The sequence below is a fragment of the Danio rerio genome, chromosome 5 (genome assembly GCF_049306965.1).
Source record: "Danio rerio strain Tuebingen ecotype United States chromosome 5, GRCz12tu, whole genome shotgun sequence".
Classification (NCBI taxonomy): domain Eukaryota; kingdom Metazoa; phylum Chordata; class Actinopteri; order Cypriniformes; family Danionidae; genus Danio; species Danio rerio.
Window position 1 is genome coordinate 45,107,501 of NC_133180.1, and position 25,391 is coordinate 45,132,891.

General features: G+C 35.6%; 2 protein-coding genes across 9 annotated transcripts; one reads left to right on the forward strand and one right to left on the reverse strand.

Annotated features, from left to right (window-relative positions):
- Positions 1-4,610: 4,610 nt before the first annotated feature.
- LOC137496007 (uncharacterized) lies at positions 4,611-24,295 on the forward strand. Of its 7 annotated transcripts, XM_073951376.1 has the most exons (7): positions 4,863-5,029; positions 7,800-8,359; positions 9,088-9,249; positions 14,705-14,764; positions 15,118-15,144; positions 15,685-15,817; positions 16,061-24,295. In XM_073951376.1, the coding sequence occupies exon 7, from the start codon at positions 16,076-16,078 to the stop codon at positions 24,191-24,193; it is 8,118 nt and encodes a 2,705-aa protein (XP_073807477.1). In that variant the 5' UTR covers positions 4,863-5,029; positions 7,800-8,359; positions 9,088-9,249; positions 14,705-14,764; positions 15,118-15,144; positions 15,685-15,817; positions 16,061-16,075; the 3' UTR covers positions 24,194-24,295. The 7 variants fall into 7 exon arrangements, 5 of the variants coding, with proteins under 5 accessions (XP_073807477.1, XP_073807478.1, XP_073807479.1 ...); XR_012406314.1 differs by lacking the exons at positions 14,705-14,764; positions 15,118-15,144; positions 15,685-15,817; positions 16,061-24,295 and adding exons at positions 4,611-4,824; positions 9,666-9,778 and having other exon boundaries at positions 4,929-5,029; XM_073951377.1 differs by lacking the exons at positions 15,118-15,144; positions 15,685-15,817.
- LOC137496620 (uncharacterized) lies at positions 7,301-11,968 on the reverse strand. 2 transcript variants are annotated; one of them, XM_073951383.1, is made up of 5 exons: positions 11,652-11,968; positions 9,595-10,027; positions 9,022-9,231; positions 8,066-8,332; positions 7,301-8,020 (listed from the first exon to the last, which is right to left on the reverse strand). In XM_073951383.1, the coding sequence occupies exons 1-5, from the start codon at positions 11,738-11,740 to the stop codon at positions 7,796-7,798; spliced, it is 1,224 nt and encodes a 407-aa protein (XP_073807484.1). In that variant the 5' UTR covers positions 11,741-11,968; the 3' UTR covers positions 7,301-7,795. The 2 variants fall into 2 exon arrangements, with proteins under 2 accessions (XP_073807484.1, XP_073807482.1); XM_073951381.1 differs by having other exon boundaries at positions 7,301-8,332; positions 11,652-11,966.
- Positions 24,296-25,391: the final 1,096 nt, after the last annotated feature.

Below are 25,391 nucleotides of genomic sequence, written 5' to 3' on the forward strand. Positions count from 1 at the left end.
CATGAATTAGCATTTGACTAGCATGATTCGAGCATGAATTAGCATGTGACTAGCATGATTCTAGCATGAATTAGCATGTTGTTAGCATGATTCTAGCATGAATTAGCATGTTACTAGCATGATTCTAGCATAAATTAGCATGTTGTTAGCATGATTCTAGTATGAATTAGCATGCTACTAGCATGATTCTCGCACGAATTAGCATGTTGTTAGCATTATTCTAACATGAATTAGCATGTTACTAGCATGATTCTAGCATGAATTAGCATGTTGTTAGCATGATTCTAGCATGAATTAGCATGTGACTAGCATGATTCTAGCATGAATTAGCATGTTGTTAGCATGATTCTAGTATGAATTAGCATGTGACTGGCATGATTCTAGCATGAATTAGCATGTGACTAGCATGATTCTAGGATGAATTAGCATGTAACTAGCATGATTCTAGCATGAATTAGCATGTTGTTAGCATGATGGATAGATAGATATAGATAGATAGATAGATAGATAGATAGATAGATAGATAGTTAGATAGAGGTAGATAGATAGATAGATAGATAGATAGATAGATAGATAGATAGATAGATAGATAGATAGATAGATAGATAGATAGATAGATAGATAGATAGATAGAGGTAGGTAGGTAGATAGATAGATAGAGGTACGTAGATAGATAGATAGATAGATAGATAGATAGATAGATAGATAGATAGATAGATAGATAGATAGATAGATAGATAGATAGATAGAGGTAGGTAGGTAGATAGATAGAGGTACGTAGATAGATAGATAGATAGATAGATAGATAGATAGATAGATAGATAGATAGATAGATAGATAGATAGATAGATAGATAGATAGATAGATAGATAGATAGATAGATAGATAGATAGAAAGATAGATAGAGGTAGGTAGGTAGATAGATAGAGGTACGTAGATAGATAGATAGAGATAGATAGATAGATAGATAGATAGATAGATAGATAGATAGATAGATAGATAGATAGATAGATAGATAGATAGATAGATAGATAGATAGATAGATAGATAGATAGATAGATAGATAGATAGTGTGCGAGCCTGATTCAAACAAGCCAACCCCCGCCTCTCTACGATGTTCTGATGCTGAGATATAGCTGCTATTATATCGTTGCTAGGTTAGTCTGTTTTGTTGCTATGGAGTTGATTGACAGCTTAGACTGATGATGTATCAAAGCTTCTTGCCAGTATGAACAGTTAAAAACAACCCCCATGTCTCTATCACACTGCAGCATGACAATATCAGTCTGAACCTCTTTAATGGCAGTCTATGGGACAGTTGCTAGGGTGCAGTATCTGGTTGTTAGGGTGTGGCTAGAAAGTTAAAAGGCCATCAGTGATTGGCTGCTGGCTAGACTGAGTTAAATGAGCTCAATCATTAGTCTGTAGGACAGTCTGATGCAGAGTTATGAGCTCACAAAGTTTGATCCCATGTAAAGTCAATGAGAGTATTTTGCAATGGAAGTCTATGGGACGGTTTCTAGGGTCCAAAAGTGGTTGCTAGGGCGTGGCCAGAAAGTTTAAAGGTGGTCAGTCATTGGCAGTTTGATAGTCTGAGTTAAATGAGCCCAGTTAGAAGTCTGTGTGACATTCTGATGCGGAGTTATGAGGTCACAAAGTTTGATCCAATGTTACGTCTATGGGATTTTTCCGACGGTCCCGGGACGTTTTTCGGAAAACCGAAAGTCGGATCAGTCGGAAAGGATATAGCAACTCGAGTCAGAATAGTTCGGAGGTCTGACCCGAGTTTGATGGTCATAGCTTGAAAGGCCTAGGACGAGATAGAGTTTAATTTTTAGTCTCAGAAGAAGAATAACTAGATTCTTAAAGTTTGAGAACAAACTTTGAGGCTGGCTTGTGAAAGCCTGACGGTAGTAGTTTATTTAAACAGTTTTAAAAAGTATGAAAAGATAGATAGATAGATAGATAGATAGATAGATAGATAGATAGATAGATAGATAGATAGATAGATAGATAGATAGATAGATAGATAGATAGATAGATAGATAGATAGATAGATAGATAGATGTTGTTAGCATGATTCTAGCATGAATTAGCATAATGTTAGCATGAGTCTAGCATGAATTAGCATGTTGTTAGCATTATTCTAGCATGAATTACCATGTTGTTAGCATGATTTAGCATGTTATTAGCATGATTCTAGCATGATTTAGCATGTTGTTAGCATGATTCTAGCATAAATTAGCATGTTACTAGCATGATTCTAGCATGAATTAGCATGTTACTAACATGATTCTAGTATGAATTAGCATGTTACTAGCACGATTCTAGCATGACTTAGCATGTTACTAGCATGATTCTAGCATGAATTAGCATGTACCTAGCATGATTTTAACATGAATTAGCATGTTACTAGCATGATTTTAGCATGAATTAGCACGATTCTAGCATGAATTAGCATGTTGTTGGCATGATTCTAGCATGAATTAGCATGATTCTAGCATGGATTAGCATGTTGTTAGCATGATTCTAGCATGAATTAGTATGTTACTAGCATGATTCTAGCATGAATTAGCATGTTACTAGCATGATTCTAGCATGAATTAGCATGTTGTTAGCATGATTCTAGAATGAATTAGCATGTTACTAGCATGATTCTAGCATGAATTAGCATGTTGTTAGCATGATTCTAACATGAATTAGCATGTTGTTAGCATGATTCTAACATGAATTAGCATGCTACTAGCATGATTCTAGCACGAATTAGCATGTTGTTAGCATGATTGTAGCACGAATTAGCATGTTGTTAGCATGATTCTAGCATGAATTAGCATGTGACTAGCATGATTCTAGCATGAATTAGCATGTTGTTAGCATGATTCTAGTATGAATTAGCATGTGACTGGCATGATTCTAGCATGAATTAGCATGTAACTAGCATGATTCTAGCATGAATTAGCATGTTGTTAGCATGATGGATGGATAGATAGATAGATAGATAGATAGATAGATAGATAGATAGATAGATAAAAAGATGTAGATAGATAGATAGAAAGATGTAGATAGATAGATAGATAGATAGATAGATAGATAGATAGATAGATAGATAGATAGATAGATAGATAGATAGAGAGAGATAGATAGATAGATAGATAGATAGATAGATAGATAGATAGATAGATAGATAGATAGATAGATAGATGGTGTGCGAGCATGAGTCAAACAAGCCAACCCCCGCCTCTCTACGATGTTCTGATGCTGAGATATAGCTGCTGTTATATCGTTGCTAGGTTAGTCTGTTTTGTTGCTATGGAGTTGATTGACAGCTTAGACTGATGATGTATCAAAGCTTCTTGCCAGTATGAACAGTTAAAAACAACCCCCATGTCTCTATCACACTGCAGCATGACAATATCAGTCTGAACCTCTTTAATGGCAGTCTATGGGACAGTTGCTAGGGTGCAGTATCTGGTTGTTAGGGTGTGGCTAAAAAGTTAAAAGGCCATCAGTGATTGGCTGCTGGCTAGACTGAGTTAAATGAGCTCAATCATTAGTCTGTAGGACAGTCTGATGCAGAGTTATGAGCTCACAAAGTTTGATCCAATGTAAAGTCTATGAGAGTCTTTTGCAATGGAAGTCTATGGGACGGTTTCTAGGGTCCAAAAGTGGTTGCTAGGGTGTGGCCAGAAAGTTTAAAGGTGATCAGTCATTGGCAGTTTGATAGTCTGAGTTAAATGAGCCCAGTTAGAAGTCTGTGTGACATTCTGATGCGGAGTTATGAGGTCACAAAGTTTGATCCAATGTTACGTCTATGGGATTTTTCCGACGGTCCCGGGACGTTTTTCGGAAAACCGAAAGTCGGATCAGTCGGAAAGGATATAGCAACTCGAGTCAGAATAGTTCGGAGGTCTGACCCGAGTTTGATGGTCATAGCTTGAAAGGTCTAGGTGGAGATAGAGTTTAATTTTTAGTCTCAGAAGAAGAATAATAATATTAATAAAAATAATAATAAGTTTAATAGGATAACAGTAGTCTGGCTTGCTACACAAGCCAGCCTAATAATATTAATAATAATAAGTTTAATAGGATAACAGTAGTCTGGCTTGCTACACAAGCCAGCCTAATAATAACTAGATTCTTAAAGTTTGAGAACAAACTTTGAGGCTGGCTTGTGAAGCTTAGACTGAAAGTTTAAAGTAATTCTAAGTTTTAGTAACTTAAAGTATAAAAGTAGTTTTGAATGTAAAAGTATTTTTAAGTAATTCATATTTTAGGTTGTTAAAGTTTAAAAGTCATTTTAAGTTTTAAGAAAGTTGAATATTAAAGGTAGCTTTAAGTTGCTTAAATATTTAAAGTAGTTAAGTAGTTATGTTTTTATGTAGCTTAACAGGGAAGTGAAACACTCAAATTTACATTATTTTGTACATTGAATTCCACTTTAATGAAAATATATTAAGCAAACTGGAATAATGTATGTGTGTGTTTTGATGTGGGTGTATGCATGCATCAAGTTTATATGTATATATGTAAGTTTCATAAATGTTGTTTTGAACATAGGTTTATATGCGAATAATGTATAGGTGCATATACAGGTGTTTCATGTGTTGATAGGTACAGTTTGATTTAAATCCTACATGGCGCCTCATACGATCAACTCAATCTCTGAAAATGTATGAAGAACATTAAAACCTGGCATGTGAAAAACAGCGCCTATCTTAGCTTGGTTTGAACACCAAAAGAGGTGAAGGCTTTAGTGGAGAAGAGTAAATGTATCCGCCCCTATGACGTCACCACCGGACCTGGTTGAAACCAAGGCTGAAACAGGTGAGACCATATTTGGCGCGTGACACGTGACTATCTTTGGCGCGTCTGCTAAATAGGTTAATAACCATCTGATGCTGAGTGAACTTCTCTTTCATTATGACCAGGGGCGGACTTGCCATAGACAGCACCAGGACATTTCACGTTGACCTAATGGTCAATCTGGAGTGCCACCGTGAATCTGGACCAATCGCCCACCACCAAGCGTGTAAGTGTATATGTCTGTGTGTGCACGTGTGTGACAATATGCCTATCTTTTTATTGAAAAGGGCCACCCCTTCTCAGCTGTGTTTTTCAGCATTGTGGCTGATTTATAGAATGTATACTATTCTCAGTAGGTCTGTGCAATTTATCGAAAATTCGATTTAGTTTTTTACTTGTAATGATTATAAAAAACCATTAATCCAGATAAACGATTATTGCATCATATACCGCCCCGTTTAAAGCTGTACACATTTGTTGCTCTGCAAAGCTCAGTTCCACGTGAAAACGACTTAAACCATGTGCTGTAATTTTTGCAACACAGGATGCGCATCATGCATTGATGTACGTTCGAATTCTTCATATTTTTAACAGCGCGTAAGAGCACGTGCTGTTGGGTGTGTGCGAGCCTCGGAGCCATCTTAATGTGAGTGCTTTAATGGTCAAATACATGCACATTTGTGCCAGAATGCGGAGTTTAGTGATTATTCATAATAACCCTCGTTTGTGTAATAAATAAGTTGATTATCATGTATATTTGAGTAAAGTATGTATAAGACATGTGAAAGAGAAACCATATCAGAGCCGCACTATTCTTAAAGAGACAGCGCGCTGAAAGAGCACGTGCTGTTGGGTGTGTGCGCGCCTCTCGGAGACATGCAGAGCGCATACACCTCTTAATGTGAGTGCTTTAATGGTCAAATACATGCACGTTTGTGCCAGAACGTGAAGTTTAGTTATGATTCATATTAACCCTCGTTTGTGTAATAAACAAACAAGTTGAGTATCATGTATAGCTGAGTATATATATGTGTAAGACATGTGAAAGAGAAACAATACCAGAGCCGCACTATTCTCAAAGAGACTTTTTCATTATTGTTAATAAAACAACAAATGGAGAAAATCTCTGCCCGCTGCTCTTGACTGAAGGATTTTTTTTTTTTAGCAAAAAAGCATTTCTTACAGTGAAGATGCCTAAAGCACAGTTTAAACATAAAAAATTTAATAACTCATTTCTAATAACTGATTTTATTTTATCTTTGCTATGATGACAATACGTCATATTTTACTGGATATTTTTAAGATACTAGTATTCAGCTGAAAGTGACATTCAGATGCTTAATTAGTGTAATTAGGCAAGTCATTGTTTAACAGAAGTTTCTTCTGCAGACAATCAAAAATATATATTGCTTAAAGGGGCTAATAATATTGAGCTATTAAAATATGTTTTTTAAAATATTTAATCCTGCTTTTATTCTAGCCGAAACCAAACAAATAAGCCTTTTCTCCAGATGAAAAAATATTATAGGAAATACTGTAAAAAAATTCCTCCGTTAAACATAATTTGAAAAATATTTATATATAAAAAAAATTCACAAAAGGGCGAATAATTTTCACTTCAACTGATAATCGTTTTAAGTAAATCGCGATTACCAATATGACCAAAATAATCCCAATTATGTTTTTTCCCCATATCAGAAACTGTATTTCTCTCTCTCTCATTTTAATTACATTACAGCATCAATTCTTTAAAAGGAACACTATAAAATTGAAAAAGGGCACAATAACTGTTCACCGGTAGTTTATCAATATGGGAAGAAACAATAGCTCGGCATATACCCTCGATCAATGTGTGAACAGATGTACAATGGAAATAATTAAAACCTCAGATTTAAAAATTGGCTTAAATTAACATCAAATAAAATTAGAGATGTTAGATTATTATAAGAAAAGTATTACAAAAACTGTTAAGGTTACCTAATATTTGAAATAAAACTACACCTCCTCTGAACTTTACAGATTTCCATGAGACAATTTGTTTTATGATTGGGTGCAGGGAGCCGAGTACTGCCCAGGAACAACAAACACTATAGAATCACTACCAAGGAACACTGATTCCTTTCACTTCTTTCAATACATGTCTCTCTATGAACTTGGCATGTAAAAAAAAAAATAAGTGCGTAATTACAGCACTGTAACACAGTTTGACATAACGTAATGTTTTACAGCATGTACCTTCACTGTAATAAAGCTTGAAAGAATTCACACTTACTGTTCCCTGTATGCCGTGATGGAGGTGGGTGATGAGAATTTGGCAAATGGATAATGGTGAAGCCATAAATAATTGAAATAACATAATTATTATTAAATCTTAAAACGTTGACTTGACAGTCTGATTTAAAAGTTTGATATAGTTCAAAAAGTTTTATGATAGTTAATGGTGTGAAATGATTAGACTTACTATGTAATGCAGAATTATAATGGTAAATAAACACAATTTACACACATTTCATTTTTATTAATTACAATTGTATAACCGAAATGCACATAGATTGTTTCAAATATTTAATTCAACTAGCCTAATGTAAAATAGAAACCGTAAAGAACAAAGGTAAAACAGAACTGTAAAGAACAAATTTAAATGACTGTAGCCTAATTGAGAAAATTAAGCAAACTGGAAACTTGAGGGTTGTTCATTAGACTGTCATGAAAACATTAGAATCATGACACGATATGTATATGAGAGTTTATGCATGCTTATGACAACTGTCATTAGCACAGTTATGTCATTTTAAATGCTAAAATTACATAATGTGACATGGTAACGCGTTCATAACTACATGACATAAATGCATCGTAACCTATTTTTTTGCTTTGTGACACCTAACGACAGTTGTGATAAGCATGCAAAAAAAAGTTTTATTCATTATACATGTCACGATTAAAAAGGTGAGAATTTTATGAACACCCCTTGAACCTTTCCTCACAAACCCTAGAAAAGGCAGTCCATTGAGTCCTGAGTGTCTTCTGGATGGACCTGATTGGGGTCAGCAGATCCTCCACTGTGAACATCTGGAGGGCCCTGATCCGCATCAGCAGATCCTCCACTGGGAACATATGGAGGGACTTGATCCACACTGGCAGATCCTCCACTAGGAACGTCTGGAGGGACCTGATCCACACCAGCAGATCCTCCACAAGGTACTTCAGGAGGGACCTGTTCCACACCAGCAGATCCTCCACAAGGTACGTCAGGAGGGACCTGTTCCACACCAGCAGATCCTCCACGAGGTACATCTGGAGGGACCTGTTTCACACTGGCAGGTTCCACGTGGAGGACGCTTCCACAGATGTGCCTGAGTTTTAATTGAAGTGGGAGCTGGTTTGCCAGCTCCTCAATAGTGCCTGCATAGAAATGTACAGGCACTATGTACTCATCCATATGGCTATCCAGGAGGATGAGCTTGTCGTGCATCTCTGACACTCCAACGATCTCAAGAACTGCCTCCTGGATATCCCTATCAATAAGCTGAAAAACAAAAAAAATTTAGAAAAGGTTAGTAGAAAAGATTCAACTTGCATTTGATAAAAGTAACCATATTTTCTGTGGATTAAGTTCTTTTTTTTAAATCATAAAGGGCGCCTATTTCCTCAGTTTTTTTCAAGGTTTAAGATAAGTTTTTGTGTCTCCAGAATATTTGTGTAAAATGTTGGCTCAAAATACCCATCAGATTATTTATGATACCTTTCTCTATATATGAAATTTGAGCTGTAATGATATTATAGCTGTTTTGTTGCTTGTGCCTTTAATGCAAATGAGCTAGTTCATTAAGTTAAATCCCATATTGATTTGCACATACAGTATTTTATAGAAACTATTCAAAAGTGCAATACTATATACTAATTGCAAATAAGTGTTTTCAGATTCATCAGATGAACTACATTTTGGTAGAAAAAATATTTTTTTTCGTATACATTTTCCAATAAGTTATGTAATGTGAACAACAGGAAAAAAAAACCTAAGGAAAAGTTTAATTTGTACTCTTCGTGTTATTTGAATCAAACAGCCTTCTGTAATGTTTATCCACTGTTCATCTGACACTACTAAAATCGTTATTAAGGCACCAATGTCATTTCATTTCTAAATTTTTAATGTCTCTTGAAGGTTAACACTTTTAAATGTGTGTGGATTACAGATGTGCAGCATATAATGTGTACCTTAAAAGTTGTGTGATTAGAAGAGTCGAATTTTGCTCTTCCATCTGGTCTTCCGTTTACTTTCAGGTGACTGAGCTCAATGATGTCCCCGACATAGAGCTCGTTAAGTGCTTCTTCCCGCCACAGTGAGACATCGTGTACTACGGAGCCACATTTCATCCGCAGGTCCAGGATCGGTATGTGAGTGCGAGTCATTCTAGGCACTTCAACCTGGAAAATGACAAAAAGGTAAGTACTATAGTGTTTTTATTTATTTATTTTTTTCTTAATCCTGACACAAGAGTTTACTGTCATTGAGTCGGACTGTATGTTTTGGTGATTTGAAATGTCAACATTAGCAGAAATCGCCTGTCTAAAGACATGCGGTACAGCTGAATTGGGTAGAGTAAATTGTCTGTTGTGAATGAGTGTATATGTGTATGAGTGGATGTTTTCCAGAGATGGCTGGCAGCTGGAAGGGCATCTGCTGCGTAAAACAAATGCTGGATAGCGGTTCATTCTGCTGTAGCGACCCCCAAATTAATAAAGGGACTAAGCCGAAAAGAAAATGAATGAATGAATGAATTCACTTACTTTTTCTAACTGCCCCCGTAGACTCAGGTACCCAGTTTCACTGAAGATATCCTCTTCCTCTCCTGTTATAGGTCGTGAAGGAGGACAGAGGGCCTCCCTTGCAGCTCTTTTAGCCTCCTCACTTATGGCTAGCGGAGCCGTCCTAAATTTGATGGTGCCTTTATTTACAAATAAACATCGGCGGCCATATTTGTTTGAGATGGTTACATTTTTTACAATATATGAGTGTCCCTCTTCAAATTCAGGGTTACTGCCGTTTTTTATGGACAGATAAACTTCATCACCATCCGTAAGGGCACATAAAGATGTGACTTTGTAGGTGTCAACAATTATTTTGTTTTCATGCTTAATAAAGGTCACAGCCTTTTGGCTACTGTGCACTTTAACACAGGTGATGTGCAGTGGTGGTGGGCGGCTGTACGGTGTTGCCATCCTAAGAATAAGAAAAAAAGGTTACTTTGTATTAGTTGTAAATATTATGTAGAATAAATTATCATTTCTTTTTAACTCAATTCATCAATTAAACATATCAATTAATCTAAATCTGTTTGTCTTGACTGGAATGTTGTCCTACATCCTCCTTCAAAATATCATATATTGTGTTTTATAGATTTTAAGAGAAACTCAAAGATTTGTAAGCATATAAGGGGGGAATAAATTGTTTTTTTTTTTTTTGTGAGGGGGGTATTTATGCTTTTAAAGATTATTAAATATTTTGCATGGCTAAAGTCTAACAATCTAGGCCCAAATCAAGGCCTTCCTAACATCTCAAGCATAAAGACAATAGGAAAATAATTGGCATACAATGAAGAGTCAAACTCTTTAAAACCAATAATTTACCAAACTTGTCACCAGTAATAGTTAATTTTACCAAATCATGCCCTAGGTGGGTGTGGAATGTCCTGACCTAACATTGTCTCAGTCTGCCCATGCATAGTACTGTATAACTATAATCATATTGGCATATCAGAAATAACAATTGGATAATTATAAATTGACACATTTTTACAGAATACCATCGATGCACTGTTTTATGAAACTTGTCACACTATAAGTCCTGCCTCTGACAATATAGTTTATAATGATGTAATTGTTAAAATGAGGATAAAATACCTGGAAAAAAACACTTCCTATCAGATCAAATCCTGTCAGAAAAACTATTATAGTTTACAGATTTCTATTTATTTCTTTAGATTTTGAGATTCTTGGTATGGGATTTCATCGAGGTCTGCAGTGTAGTATACAATTCATTGAAAATCCAGTAATAAATAATGCATTTATTCTTAGGAGTGTTAACCTGTGCACATACTCAGAGCACTGTTAAATATAAGCCACATTTATTTTTTTTAAACATTTTATTATAAACTGGGCATATAGTATTACACAATGTTTTATTTATATAGAGCATTTTTCTAAAGTTTTTTTTTATTTTAATTTTATTATTACACAAGAAGTTTGTAAAGGGTTCACTGTGAACATCAGCCTGCTTTCAAGATTTAAGATAAGTCTTTTGTGTCTACAGAATGTGTCTAAAGTTTCAGCTCAAAATACCCATCAAATTATTTATTATACCTTCCTGGATATATATTAAAAGTCACATGAACATTATTTGAAGTAAAAAGTTAAACACAAACACAGCTGAATCAAATATTGAGTATTATTTAATTATATGACTAGTCTGTAACAGTTAGCAGGGTTTTTCACAGCATTTTTATTGAAGAAGTGGTAATTTCTTATTTATTTCAGTCACATTAACTTTTTAAAATTAAAATAAGAATAAAGTAAAAAAACTAATTTAGATAAAATTGCCTCAAACACTAAAAACCCCATTCCCGGCGTATAAATGATCATACTATAATTATTAAACTAAACGTTACGCATCCAGCTGTATTTTGACAAGATTTGACTGGACAGAAGTGTTATCTGAGGTATTTAAAAAAACCCAAAACCATGTTATTTTATAAAGGCATCTGTAGAATTTATAGTATAATATCATAATTTAATTATACTGTAATCATAATCATATAAAAGCTAATTAAGAATTAAAAAGCTCTCACCTCAGAAGTATGCTGTCTGTTGTACAACTGAAAGAATTGACAGTGATGTGTATCCAGTCAGAAGCGAGACATCCATCACCAAGGCTCATGACGTCAGATGGAAACCTTTATCGAATGATGTTCATGCATTTTTGTTTATTATTTTTATTCATATAATAAATGTTGATTGACAATGTGGCGCATCCAATCGGAAGCGAGACATCCATCACCAAGGTACATGACGTCAGATGGATGTCCATGTGGATTGACAGTGAGGCGCATCCAATCAGAAGCGAGACATCCATCACCAAGGGACATGACGTCAGATGGAAACCTTTTATCAAATGATATCCATGTCTTTTTTATTTTTTATTTTATTCATGTAATGTTAATTGTTATTTAAAATTCATTATATGTAGTACATTGAAACATTTCTGAGGTCATAATTCATTAAAATATCACACTGATGTATTCTCTTATTAGATGAGTAATGTATTACGTTGGTCACTAGAGTGTTAAAAGACGATTGTATGCTTATCAAAACAATTATTACGATTTTGTTTCGAGTTTTATCAGTAACAATACTTATAATTTTAGTTGATATCTTTTATATTTATAATTATGTATTGTACCTTATTTTGTACTAATATTTTTTAGATATAAGCAAGATAAGTTTGCGAAATACCTTGGTATTTCTTAAAAAAAAAAAAAAAAAAAAGGGTAAACAAATATTAACGTAAACATAAGAGTTGGCCAATGAGACCGCTGGGATTTTCCATAACCTGTCCTTAATCATCCGGTCCGATGGTCCGCACATTGGGTCTCGCATTAGGAACGATTTCTGAGGTAAATTTTCAATTAAATGTTAAAAAAAATGCGTACGAGTGCTTAAATTGGCTATATTCAGACAGATATATTATGAACTAATTGTTTTTGAGAAACGAATAAATCGTTATTAAGCATTACTATTAAATTAGTCTTGTGAGGGAACTATACCGGATGGTGTGTGACGAATTTTGTCCTCAGTCTAATTTACTCGCATTTTATACCTCCTGTTCGTTATTTTGCCATGTAAACAGTATTAATTCAGTTTGTAACGTTTGACCCCTTAACGTTATATGCTTTATAAAGAAATGCAGTCGTTTGTCACTAAATAAACTCTTGACTTTTATCCCAAAAGTATGCATTTTTTTCTGTTAGTCTCCAGATTTGATGAAATATTGATGGATTCTCATGTCTTTACTTGATATTTTACCATTTTTACCCATACTGAGGCGATGAACTTAGAGCTTCATGCCCATTTCATTCATACGGGAAACCAGAGGGCGCCATACATAAAGGTCTTTCGCCTAGCGCAGGGGTGCTCAATCCTGTTCCTGGAGATCTACCTTCCTGCAGATTTCAGTTGGTACCCATATCAAACACATCTGCCTGTAATTATCAAGTGGTGTGCAGGTCCTAATTAATTAGTTCAGGTGTGTCTGATATGGGTACCAACTGAAATCTGCAGGAAGGTAGATCTCCAAGAACAGGATTGAGAATCCGTGGCCTAGCGGATCGCACGTAGATATTTACACGCACGTCGTCTTTCCTTTGTTTACTAGCGTTGCTAAGCAACGCAAACAGATGACAGTAAAAACTTAACCCGTTATATAAGATGTAGTAAAAGCATTTTCATAGTATTCTCATTTTGTACATTTTATTTCTCATTCTGTGATAAGAATTTAGCCTAATGTAACCTTAGGAAAGCAGCACATAAACCACAAAAGTAGTTAAAGTGTTGCTTAACAGACAGACAAATAATGGAACTTTACATATTTATCTTAATAGACACATATTCATCCATCCCTGTGTATTATTTGGCACGTCTCCCTTTTCAATTCAATTCAATAATTTTTTTTTTTTTTTGGCATGACAAATGTATTGCGTATTGCCAGATATACAATAAATGCCTGTCTATGTATACTTAATATTCTAATGGTTCGACATTATATATTAACAATAACAATACAATTTATTTCTGGCTCAAAATAAGGCAGAGGTGGTGATCAAGAATTTTTTTTTCTACTTGAAACAAACACATTTTGCATCAAGTAAATATAATTTTATTGAAAAGAGACATTAAATGTAATTACAAAGCATTATTAGCTAATCTGTTTATTTAAAGTAATCTCACATTCTATGATATATATGAGTAAATATGAAATGGATGCAACAATAATTTAAAGTGACGCAGTGGGTAGCACGATCACCTCACAGCAAGAAGGTCGCTGGTTTGAGCCTCGGCTGGGTCAGTTGGCATTTCTGTGTGGAGTTTGCATGTTCTCCCCGTGTTGCCGTGGGTTTCCTCCGGGTGCTCCGGTTTCCCCCACAGACCAAAGACATATGGTATAGGTAAAGTCTGAGTGTGTGTGTGAATGGGTGTGCATGGATATTTCCCAGTGATGAGTTGCAGCTGAAAGGGCATCCCCTGCTTAAAATAAATGCTGGATAAGTCGGCGGTTCCTTCTGCTGTGGCGACCCCTGGTTAATAAAGGGACTAAGCTGAAAAGAAACTGAATGAATAATTTACAGAAGTGTTTTATTAAACCTGAAAAAACTGAATTCAACTAAGTCTGAGACAGACCAAGGGTATTTTAAAGCTTACTGTACAATTATTTCAAAGATTTTTTTTTCTGACTACTGATGAAATGAGACCAAAAATAAAATAATAAACCAGCAAAATAATCATGTTCACAGCACAAATGCCATAATGACTTCATCACGTGTAGCTGTGACTGTCTACCTAATTGTTGTCAAGGTGGATGTGGTACAAATTTAACAAGAGAGAATTTTCTATGCAAAATCATGAATAATAATATTGTAACTTTAAACTAATATCAGTGAACTATAATAATGATTTCTTTATTTTCTTTTCATTGCTTGTCTATAAATGTGCCATGTCTATATCTTTGTATACCAGATCATTGCACCCTCTGCTCCAAGTTATCTTTTAACTAAATGTTTTGGCAGTAACTGTCAAGGTTTGTATTTGTTTATTTATTGATCTACTTTTTTTTTTACTCATCTTTTAGATTGTGTTGTCCTCTTCCACTTCTTCCAGCTGAAGAGTGATCACCAGTACCTTTCTTAAGGTAATTAATGTTCATTTTCACCTCATTAGTAGTGATTTACAACTAATTCGTTTAATTTTTCTCACTATTAAATGTGAAAATTCTGAATCGTCTTAGATATTTCTTTGATTTAATAAATGTTTTTTATGGGATTGTGGCTGCATTGGCCTTCTTTGCAAGTATCATTTTACATGTTACACATTATCTGTTTAAATTTTAATTTATTGTACATGTACTGTAAGTTCTACATAGACATTGCCATCATAATTATCTACCATTTACAGTCCATATAAACATGTAATGCTAAGTAACACCAATGTCTCGAAGACTTAATGTATCAGATTGTGTAAACAAAATTGTCACTTTTATTACAGCAGTTGGACATCTTTATTACTGTCTATGTAAGAACCATTTTTCAACCATCTACTTAATGACTTTTATTTATTTATTTAGTATTAATTTTCCTCCCTCAATTCAATAAGTAATCATTTTGAAATTATTGACATTATATATTATTATTGTTATTATATATTATTATTATTATTATTATTTAGTAATTAGCTGTTAACATATTTCACGTTTAGCTGATCATTTTGTAAATCAAATGCAACCGTGTATAAAGAATGTTATTAACTATTTGTGTGTGTGTGTGTGTGTCTTGGTGTGGTTGTGTCCTTTACTGTCCTTTACTGTCCTGTCCTATCTATACCTTTATAATCATTTTTCACTCAAAACTTTGTATTGCTTCAATCTCCACCTCTTGCTCATTCCATTCTTTCTCTTCCGAAAACCAAAAACTTGCTGGCTGCCAAAAACCCAAAACGCTGCTGCACTGCTTGCTGCTTTGCTTGCCTGCGACCCAAATATAATACCACCCAAAACGCAATCCAACATGCAAAATCCCAAATGCTAATGCGTGCTTGCAATTGCATCTCAAAAAGAAAAAGCCAGAACAAATCTCAAACTCTTTGAAACCAAAAACTCTTGACTGTGAAAAACTCTTGATTCTGAAAATTATTTGACAGTAAAAAAGTTGATTGCCTGTGAAAAGCTCAAAGTAAACATCAAACTAAGGTAAGAACTACTACTGATTAAGAAAAGAGAGAAATTAATTTTCAGATTTCACCAACATTGAATATCAACTCTTTTGGAGTCAACAATCATTTTTGATTGATATAACTTCACAATAAGTAATTCTTACTGTTATCTTGTTATACATCATATATTTTACATTTCGTTGTGACCTTTTACCTACTAGTACATATCTCTATTTTTAGTACTCATATCCTTTCACATCTGCATTTGCTTAATTGCCAGTTTCGAAACATCACAATGCCAAAAAAAGGAAAGAGGAGTGAATCTCAGAAACAGCGCAGAAAACGAGAAGCTTCATTTGGCACCAGTAGCAGTGCCAGCTCTGTATCAGGTAAGAATGATGCATACGTTATGTCTGTTACAGCATCCCACTGCCAAAATGATGACAGGTACAGTAGTTACTCTAGAAACCGCCAGTGTACTTGCAATTCATTGATGTTCCTAGCAGTCCACAATGAACGCAATGAGCTAAAGAGTTTTGATTTAGACTGGATTTTACAGAGAGGCGATGCAGTTTACACTGTTGTCAAACAATCGCTCCAGAGCAAAGGCCAGTTTGTCGATAGTTTTTTAAACTTTGATGAGCTACCAAACGCAATGCAGACAAATGCTCACCAGTATGACATTCTTAAACATCCTCAAAGATCTGGGCTTCTAAACGATACACCTGCCCTAGATGAGTATGAAAATCTTGAGAATACACTGCAGTGTCTTAAAAATGATGCGACTCATGCATTGCTGCTGTGTGGAGGATTGTGTATCGCTGTATTCAGAGATCGCTCAGGGAGGTTTGGCTACTTTGATTCTCACTGCAGAAAACCAGACGGCATGTATACAGGTGAAAGAACAGGGACAGCCGTGATGTTGACATTTTTCCATTTAAAAGACATGGTAGAGAGACTACTTCTTTTGTTTCAAGGGTGCTTCCAGTTTAGTGATCAAGAACAATTTGATCTTTTACCAGTGTCATTCATTGAAGTTACAGAAACTGATGTGCATTCAGAAGTCCCAATGAAGTGCCGTGTGCTTGAACGTGAAGGAATACCATGCGTTTCTTTTGAGAAGGCTCCAAATCATCATTCACAATCTACAATTAAGCAGATAAAAACATTCAATAAGACTCAAAATAATTTTCTATCGGTTGCAGCATCCCACTGTCAAAGTGATGTCAGGTACGACAGTAGCTCCAGAAACCGGCAATGTACGTGCAATGCCTTAATGTTCCTAGCAGTCCACAATGAAAGTAATCAGCTACAGAGTGCTGATCTAGATTGTGTCTTACAGAAAGGTGATGCAGTTTACAGTAGTGTCAAACGATCTCTCCAGAACAAAGGCCAGTTTGTACATGATTTTTTAAATTTTGATGAGCTACCGAGCACAATTGAGACAAACTCCCGATGTTACAACATTGTAAAACATCCTCAGAGGTTTGGTTTTCTGAAAGATACACCTGCTCTAGGAGAGTATCAAAATCTTGAGAATACACTGCAGTGTCTTAAAAGTGGTTTAACTGATGCATTGCTGCTCTGTGGAGGCTCATGCATTGCTGTTTTTAGAGATCGCACAGGGAGGTTTGGCTATTTTGATTCTCACAGTAGAACACCAGATGGCATGTATACTGGTGAAAAATCAGGCACAGCCGTGATGTTGACCTTTCTTCATTTAAAAGCCATGGTAGAGAAACTACTTCAGTTGTTTCAGGGGTGTTTGCAGTTGAGTGATCAAGAACAGTTTGATCTTTTACCTGTGTCGTTCATTGAAAATACTGGAAATTATGTCCACACGGAAGTCTCAGAGGAGTGCCATGAGCCTGAAGATGATGTAGCTAATGAACTGTCCCATTCAACTTATCAAGATAAAATTAATGTTGTAACTACCTTCACTAACAATCAGGGCAGATTAAAACCCAACGTATTATTAAGTGAGTTTTCTTATGACATCTCGTCAACTTGTCAGTTGGCTTTGTCAGCTCCAAATCAAATACATTCACCGTTGACATTTGAGAAGCCAAAAAAACTGAATAAAGCTCAAAAGCGAAAGTTTTATTGCAACAAAAGGCGCAAAATAATGGCTCAGAGACAAGACAATTATACAAAAATACAGAATGCAAGTAAGGATTACGTGTATAAAACAAGTAGTGAATACAGACAAAAACATAAACAAGCCATGAAAAACAGCTATTGGAACAACATGATTTACAGAGAGCAGCACAAAAAAGCTATGAAAAGCAAATATGAAATTAATGAAAATAGAGAGAGAAAAAAAAGTAATGCAATAAGCAAGTACAGGAATGATGAACAATACAGAAATAGGAAAAAAAGTAAAATAACCTCAAATTACATAAATAATGAACAATTTAGAAAGAGACAAAGGAATTATATAATTCAAAAGTACAGGAAAAATGATCAATTCAGGGAGAGACAAAAGTATTATATAATTCAAAAATACAGGACTGATGATCAATTCAGGGAGAGACAAAAGTATTCTATAATTCAAAAATACAGGACTGATGATCAATTCAGGGAGAGACAAAAGCACTATGTAATTCAAAAATACAGGACTGATGATCAATTCAGGGAGAGACAAAAGCACTATGTAATTCAAAAATACAGGACTGATGATCAATTCAGGGAGAGACGAAAGCACTATATAATTCAAAAATACAGGACTGATGATCAATTCAGGGAGAGACAAAAGCACTATATAAAGGAAAATTATAGAAACAATGCCAAATATAAGGAACAACATATGCAATATCTTGTTGATAGATATTTAAATTATCCAGATTTTAGGCAAAGGCAAAGGGAACACTATAGAAACAGATGCAAAAATGATCCTCTTTTTTATGAAAAAAGAAAAAAAAAATTTAAGCAACGTTATCAATGTGATGCACAATTTAGGGCTCGCCAGAACAATTATAATTTATTCAAATCTAAAAATTTGAAAAAAAATGAAAAAATGTCTAAACTTAAGGCTCTTCACAAAGTGCACTGCGCACAGAGCATACAATGTAAATACAAAAAAATGTTTCTGATACGCCAGCAAACAGAAATGTTACAAAATATTCAGCCTGACATAGATCCAGTCATGGTAACTGCCTTAAATATATTCAGAGATGTTATAAAACAGGGTCCAACTTATGTCTGCACATGCTGTGCCAGGGCACTCTTCTTAAATCAAGTACGTAGATGTGATCGAGAGAAGTATCAAAAGAATCCAGAGCTGGTTTCACTTTGTTTGACTGCGAACTATGTACACATCAGCTCCAACTGTCCAGATCAATGTAACTTGGAAGACATGACAACAGAGTGGATCTGTCATTGCTGTCATACGACCCTTTTAACAGGTCAAATGCCAGATATTGCTGTAGTCAACAAGCTTCAGTTTTTTCCCATTCCCTCAGAACTTTGTAATTTGAATATCCTAGAAAGACATGTTATTGCAAAATACATTCCATTTGCTAAAATTTTAACTCTTCCTAAAGGTCAACAGAGAGCAATTAAAGGAGCTGTAATTTCTGTTCCATCTGAAGTAGAAACAACAGTGAATAGTTTACCTAGACCAAGAAATGATTCACAGCTGCTAACAGTGAAACTGAAAAGACGTCTATGCTACCAGGGTCACTATCAGTTTCAGACTTTAAACATGCATAAAGTTTTGTCTGCTTTAAAAAAACTGAAAGAAGTCCATTCAGAATATAAAAATATATGCATTAATGCAGCATTTTTTGAAGAAGAAATGTTTAGTGAGCATGAAGAGGATGAAATGAATATTGAAGATGGCAGCCAAAATGAGAACATTGAAGAACAGAGCAATGAGAATGTGCAAAATGATGACACTGAGACCACTGCAGAAGAACAATCAAGAGGTCTTGCTTTGGATACATGTCTTCAACCTCCAGATCTTGCTCAGCAGCTATTGTCCTATGATGATGGGATATTTTGTATTGCCCCAGCTCAAGGAAACACACCTGTAAGCATTTTTAAAGTACCTAAACTCGAATCCATGGCATTTCCAGTGCAGTTTCCAGATGGAAAGAACACCTTTGATGAGCCTCATAGAGTCAAACATATTTCCCCTAGCAGGTATTTTAATTCTAGACTGTTGTCTATAGACAATCGTTGTGCAAGAGATACTAACTATATCTTCTTTGCACAATTTGTGACCGAAATGCACATGGCCACATCTAGTATGTCTATCCAGCTGAGGAAAGCAAAACCCATGACCCGTGATGGACGAAGAATAAACTGTTCACTGCTGCAGGACAAACGGGAGTTAGAAAAACTTGTATTAAATAAGGAAGCAACACGTTTTATGCAGCCATTAAGAGGGACTCCAGCGTACTGGGAGAAAACTCTTCGTGATTTGTTTGCTATGCTTAGGCAGCTGGGCACTCCAACATTTTTCTGTACATTTAGTGCTGCTGAAATGAGATGGCCTGAAGTGATTACTGCCATTAAAACACAACAGCGTGAAACTGTAAACTTTGCTGATTTAGATTGGTCAGAAAAATGTGAAATCTTGAAAAGCAACCCAGTAACAGCTATGAGAATGTTTGAAAAACGCGTTGAGGCCTTAATGAGAGATTTAATCATGTCACCTGCTCAACCTGTTGGTGAGGTTATTGACTTTTTTTACAGAGTAGAGTTTCAACTTCGTGGCTCTCCGCACATTCATTGTTTATTTTGGGTAAAAGATGCTCCAGAGTTTGAACATGATCAAGATCAGGTGGTTTGTGATTTCATAGATAAATACATTTCATGCAAATTACCAGATGTAATCAAAGACCCAGAATTGCATAGAATTGTAAGTGAGGTGCAGATGCACAGCCGTAACCACTCCAAATCTTGCAGAAAGAACAATAAGCATTGCCGATTTGGATTTCCTAAACCACCAATTAATAGGACTATGATAACTCGTCCCAGACCTCCTCCAGAAAATCAATCAAATGAACAAGGTGAATCAACAGAGGAAAATCATCCTTTTAATGCTAAAAATGCTAAAGCTGAGCTTCAGAAAGTGTGGGATCTACTGAATGACTCAACTAAGAGTTTTGAAAACGTAACAGATTTACTTAATCAAGTAAACATGACTTATGAGGATTATGAGAATCACATTGACGCTCTTTCTAAATCAAGTGTAATAGTTATGGAGAGACGACCACAGGACTGCTGGGTTAACGGCTATAATCCACTACTATTAAGAGCCTGGAATGCAAATATGGATATACAATTCATTCTGAACCCCTACAGCTGCATCATGTACATGCTGTCATACATTTCAAAAGCTGAACATGAGATGAGCGATTACTTAAAAACTGTTATAAGAGGGTCGAGCCATGATGACTTGTCTGACCGTGAATGCATGAAAAAGGTCATGAATGCCTATTCAAAGAACAGAGAAGTCAGTGCTCAAGAGGCAGTTGCTCGCACATGCAGCCTGAAGTTGAAATCATCATCACGTGCTGTCATATTCATTCCAACGGATGACAATGCTGTAAAAATGAGTTTACCCATGAAATACTTGCAGAATATGGATGATGATGTAGAGAATGTCTGGATGACTGGACTGCCAGACAAGTACAAGGCCAGACCAAACAGACCTGAATTCGAGAACATGTGCATGGCTGAATTTGCCAGTGAGTACCGCATTGTTTATGCAGGACAAACAAAGCGAAAAAATGTTTTGCCACTTCAAAATAAATTGGGACACATACAGAAAAGGACAAGGGGAAAGCCTGCTGTTATTAGATTTGCTCGATTTTCAGAGAAAAAAGATCCAGAAAAATTCTATGGAACTCTGCTAAAACTCTACTTGCCATATCGTACAGATAGCCAGTTGAAATGTGCACGATTCCCAACATATCAAACCTTTTATTCATTAGCTTCAGTAAAACTACCAGGAAGTGATGAAGTGCAGCGTGTTTACAACATTGTAAGTGAAAATCGTGAAAAATATGAAAAACATAATGAGGATATAGAAAGGGCAATTGAAGATTTTGAAAAGAATGGTCCAATTGAAGATGCATGGACTACATTGGCACCGACAAATGAACTGATACGATTGGAAAGCATTATGGAGCGAGAACCTATTGATCCTAATGAAGTTAATGAACAAGATGACATTCCTGAATACACTGCATCCAGCTCTGTCAGTAACACAGCTATGCTGCTTATGGAGGCTGCCAAACTAAATACTGCACAGATTCGCAAAATGTATCAGAGCTTGAACCAAACACAAGCTTCCATATTTTATGCTGTGCGGGACTGGTGCAAAAGATGCGTTTCCGGTGAAAAACCACAACAGTTTCTCTACTTTCTTAATGGAGGAGCCGGTGTGGGCAAATCACATGTTGTTAAATCTATTTATGCAGAAGCATCCAAAATACTGCGTAGGCTTCCATGTATGCAAGAGAATACTGACATTTCCAAAACTACTGTTCTTTTAACTGCATTCACGGGTACTGCAGCCTTTAACATCTCTGGTAAAACACTGCACTGTCTTCTAAAGCTGCCAAGAAGCTTGAAGCCTCCATATCAAGGTCTGGGAAACATTTTAGATGAAATCAGAGCAGATCTTTCTAATGCACACATTTTAATTATTGATGAAATATCGATGGTGTCAAAGCAGTTATTTGCCTATGTAAACTGGAGACTTCAACAAATTAAGGGAAATCAGAAACCTTTTGGTGGTCTGTCTGTACTCTGTGTTGGTGATTTTTACCAGCTTCCACCACTGGGAAGAGCAAAACCACTTTGTGTTTATGAGGAGCATGTGTTGGACTTCTGGAAAGATCATTTTCAAATGATAACGCTGACACAGATAATGAGACAGAGAGAGGATCTTTCATATGCTGAACTTCTTAACCGTCTTAGAATAAAACAGAAACACGAGAAGCTAACTGATGCAGACAAATGTATGTTAGAAGCTGTCATAAAATCTGCCCCTGAAGAGTGTCCCTCTGATGCTCTGCACATCTATGCAACTAATAAAGAGGTAGATAGTCACAACACAGCAGTCATATCGTCACGTTTTTCTGAAATTATCACAGTTTATGCGAATGATTACAAAAAAGATCCACGAACGGGTGAAATGAAGCGCCAAGGTGTACCACTAAAAGGTGACAAACGTGATCTTGTTGATACACTACAGATTGCTATCGGTGTACGAGTAATGCTTATTAGAAATATTGATGTAGAAGATGGTCTGGTGAATGGTACTTTTGGAAAGGTAGCAAAAATAACAACTCTGAACCGAGATGATGTTCCGTTTGTGCACTTAATTGGTTTGCATTTGGATGATGTGAATGCTGGACAAAAACATCGTAACAAAGCACCTGGAGATGACAATATTGTCTATATTGAGAGATTAGAAGAACCACTAAAAAGAAAAGGAACAATTCGTAGACAATTTCCCATGAAACTTGCTTTTGCTTGCACCATACATAAAGTGCAAGGAATGACAACTGATTGTGCCGTTGTATCTCTGAAACATGTATTTGAACCTGGCATGGCGTACGTTGCACTCAGCAGAACAACAACACTCAGCGGATTGCACATTATCGATTTTAATGAAAATAAAATTTTCTGTGATCCAGAAATACGCACCTCCTTGGAGAGCATGCCAAAAGCTGATTTTCACAATTTTCAGCCCATCTTAGATTTATTGCAGGATTCAAACCTAAATTCAGCACTTAAAATCATTCACCATAACACAGAAGGTCTTCAGTGTCACATGGATGATTTAAAATGTCACCATGAACTTTTATTGGCAGACATATTGTGTCTCAGTGAAACGCATCTATCTGGCTCCTGTGTTCCTGAATATCTCCAGCTAGATGGATACACTATGTACAAGCGCAACAGGCATTCATCCTACACAAACTATGCACATTTAGCGAACAAGAGTGGTGGTGGTGTAGCCATATATGTGAAGAATATCTTTCAAGCTCGTCCTATGATGTATATCCAGAATGTTACAGATTTGGAATATCTGGTTTTGAAGATAGAAACCCCCAAACAAGCACTTCTTGCAGTGATCTACAGACCACCCAGTTACCAACTATCAGAGTTTTTGCTTAATCTCAATGGCCTTTTGACTTCTCTGGAGATTCTGAACATCAAGCCTGTTATAGTGTGTGGAGACTTCAATGAAGATCAGCTGTCCCGTTGCAACAAACCCATTCTCAATTTGTTTCATGATAAAGGATACACACAACTCATCAGCACCGGAACAACAGAAAACAACACTCTTCTTGATCCTGTTTTCATAAGCAGCGCACACTCAAATGTAAGAGCAGGAGTTCTACAGACATATTACAGCTATCATGATCCTGTGTATTGTGTTTTAGAATAGATACATCAAATATAGAAAAACTGCATACGACTTATTAAGCTTTTCTGTAATATAGTTAGATAACTTATTGAAATAATAATCATAATAAATGCAAATTATACTAAGCTGTTCACATTGTCTTCTTGTGTGCATGTGTGTGTGAATGTGTTATTATAGACTGTCTGTCTGTGTGTGTCTGTGTTTGAATGTATTAGATAAAGAATGACTGGTGAGTGAATGTCCTTTCCAAGGATCGCCACCTTGACGTGGTGGAAAGGCTTGTGTGTACCAGTGATCCCAAAAGTAAGCCATTTTGGAGCATTTTACACTCAATGGCTATGCTTAGGGGGAGGTTCCAGACTAAGGCGATCCAAAACATTAATTTAATAAAATATTATGCTGTGTGGAATTACTTAAATGTCTTTATTGATTTATGCAAAATTGTTAATTCAGTGACAAAAACTTTCAAATATACAGATACTAAATTAGCCTATTGATAGCATGATTCTAGCACAAATTAGCATGATGTTAACATTCTTTCACTGCAGATGTTGTTAACATGATAAAAGTATGGGTTAGAAGATTATTGGCAGGATTTTAGTACAAATTAACGTGTTAACAGGATTCTAGCATGTTGTTAGCAAGTTTATAGTTTGAATTAACATGTTGTTAGCATGTGAGCATAATTCTACGACAAATTAGCATGTTATTAGCATAATTTCAGTATGAATTAGCATGATAGCATGATTTTACTATCAACTACCATGTTACTAGAATGATTCTAGCATGAATTAGCATGTTATTAGAATGGTTCTAGCTTTAATTGGCATGGTTCTAGCATGTTACTAGCATGATTATAGCATGAATTAGCATGTCGTTAGCATGAATTAGGATGTTACTAGCATGATTCTAGCATAAATTAGCATGTGACTAGCATGATTCTAGCATGAATTAGCATGTTACTAGCATGATTCTAGCATGAATTAGCATGTTGTTAGCTTGATTCTAGCATGAATTAGCATGTTACTAGCATGATTCTAGCAATTAAAAATCAAGCATTTAATTTGCATGTTGTTAGCAAGATTCTAGCATGAATTAGCATGTTACTAGCATGATTCTAGCATGAATTAGCATGTTGTTAGCATGATTCTAGCATGAACTAGCATGATTTTAGCGTGAATTAGCATGTTACTAGCATGATTTTAGCATGAATTAGCAT

Bases quoted from the DNA above. Each gene is read 5' to 3' on its own strand.
- LOC137496007 (XM_073951376.1), top strand. From the start codon at position 16,076: ATGCCAAAAAAAGGAAAGAGGAGTGAATCTCAGAAACAGCGCAGAAAA.
- LOC137496620 (XM_073951381.1), bottom strand. From the start codon at position 11,740: ATGAGCCTTGGTGATGGATGTCTCGCTTCTGACTGGATACACATCACT. The intron at 10,028-11,651 runs GTGAGAGCTTTT...TCTTATTCTTAG, and splicing joins ACAGACAGCATACTTCTGAG to GATGGCAACACCGTACAGCC. The intron at 8,333-9,021 runs GTACACATTATA...TTTGTTTTTCAG, and splicing joins CTAATCACACAACTTTTAAG to CTTATTGATAGGGATATCCA.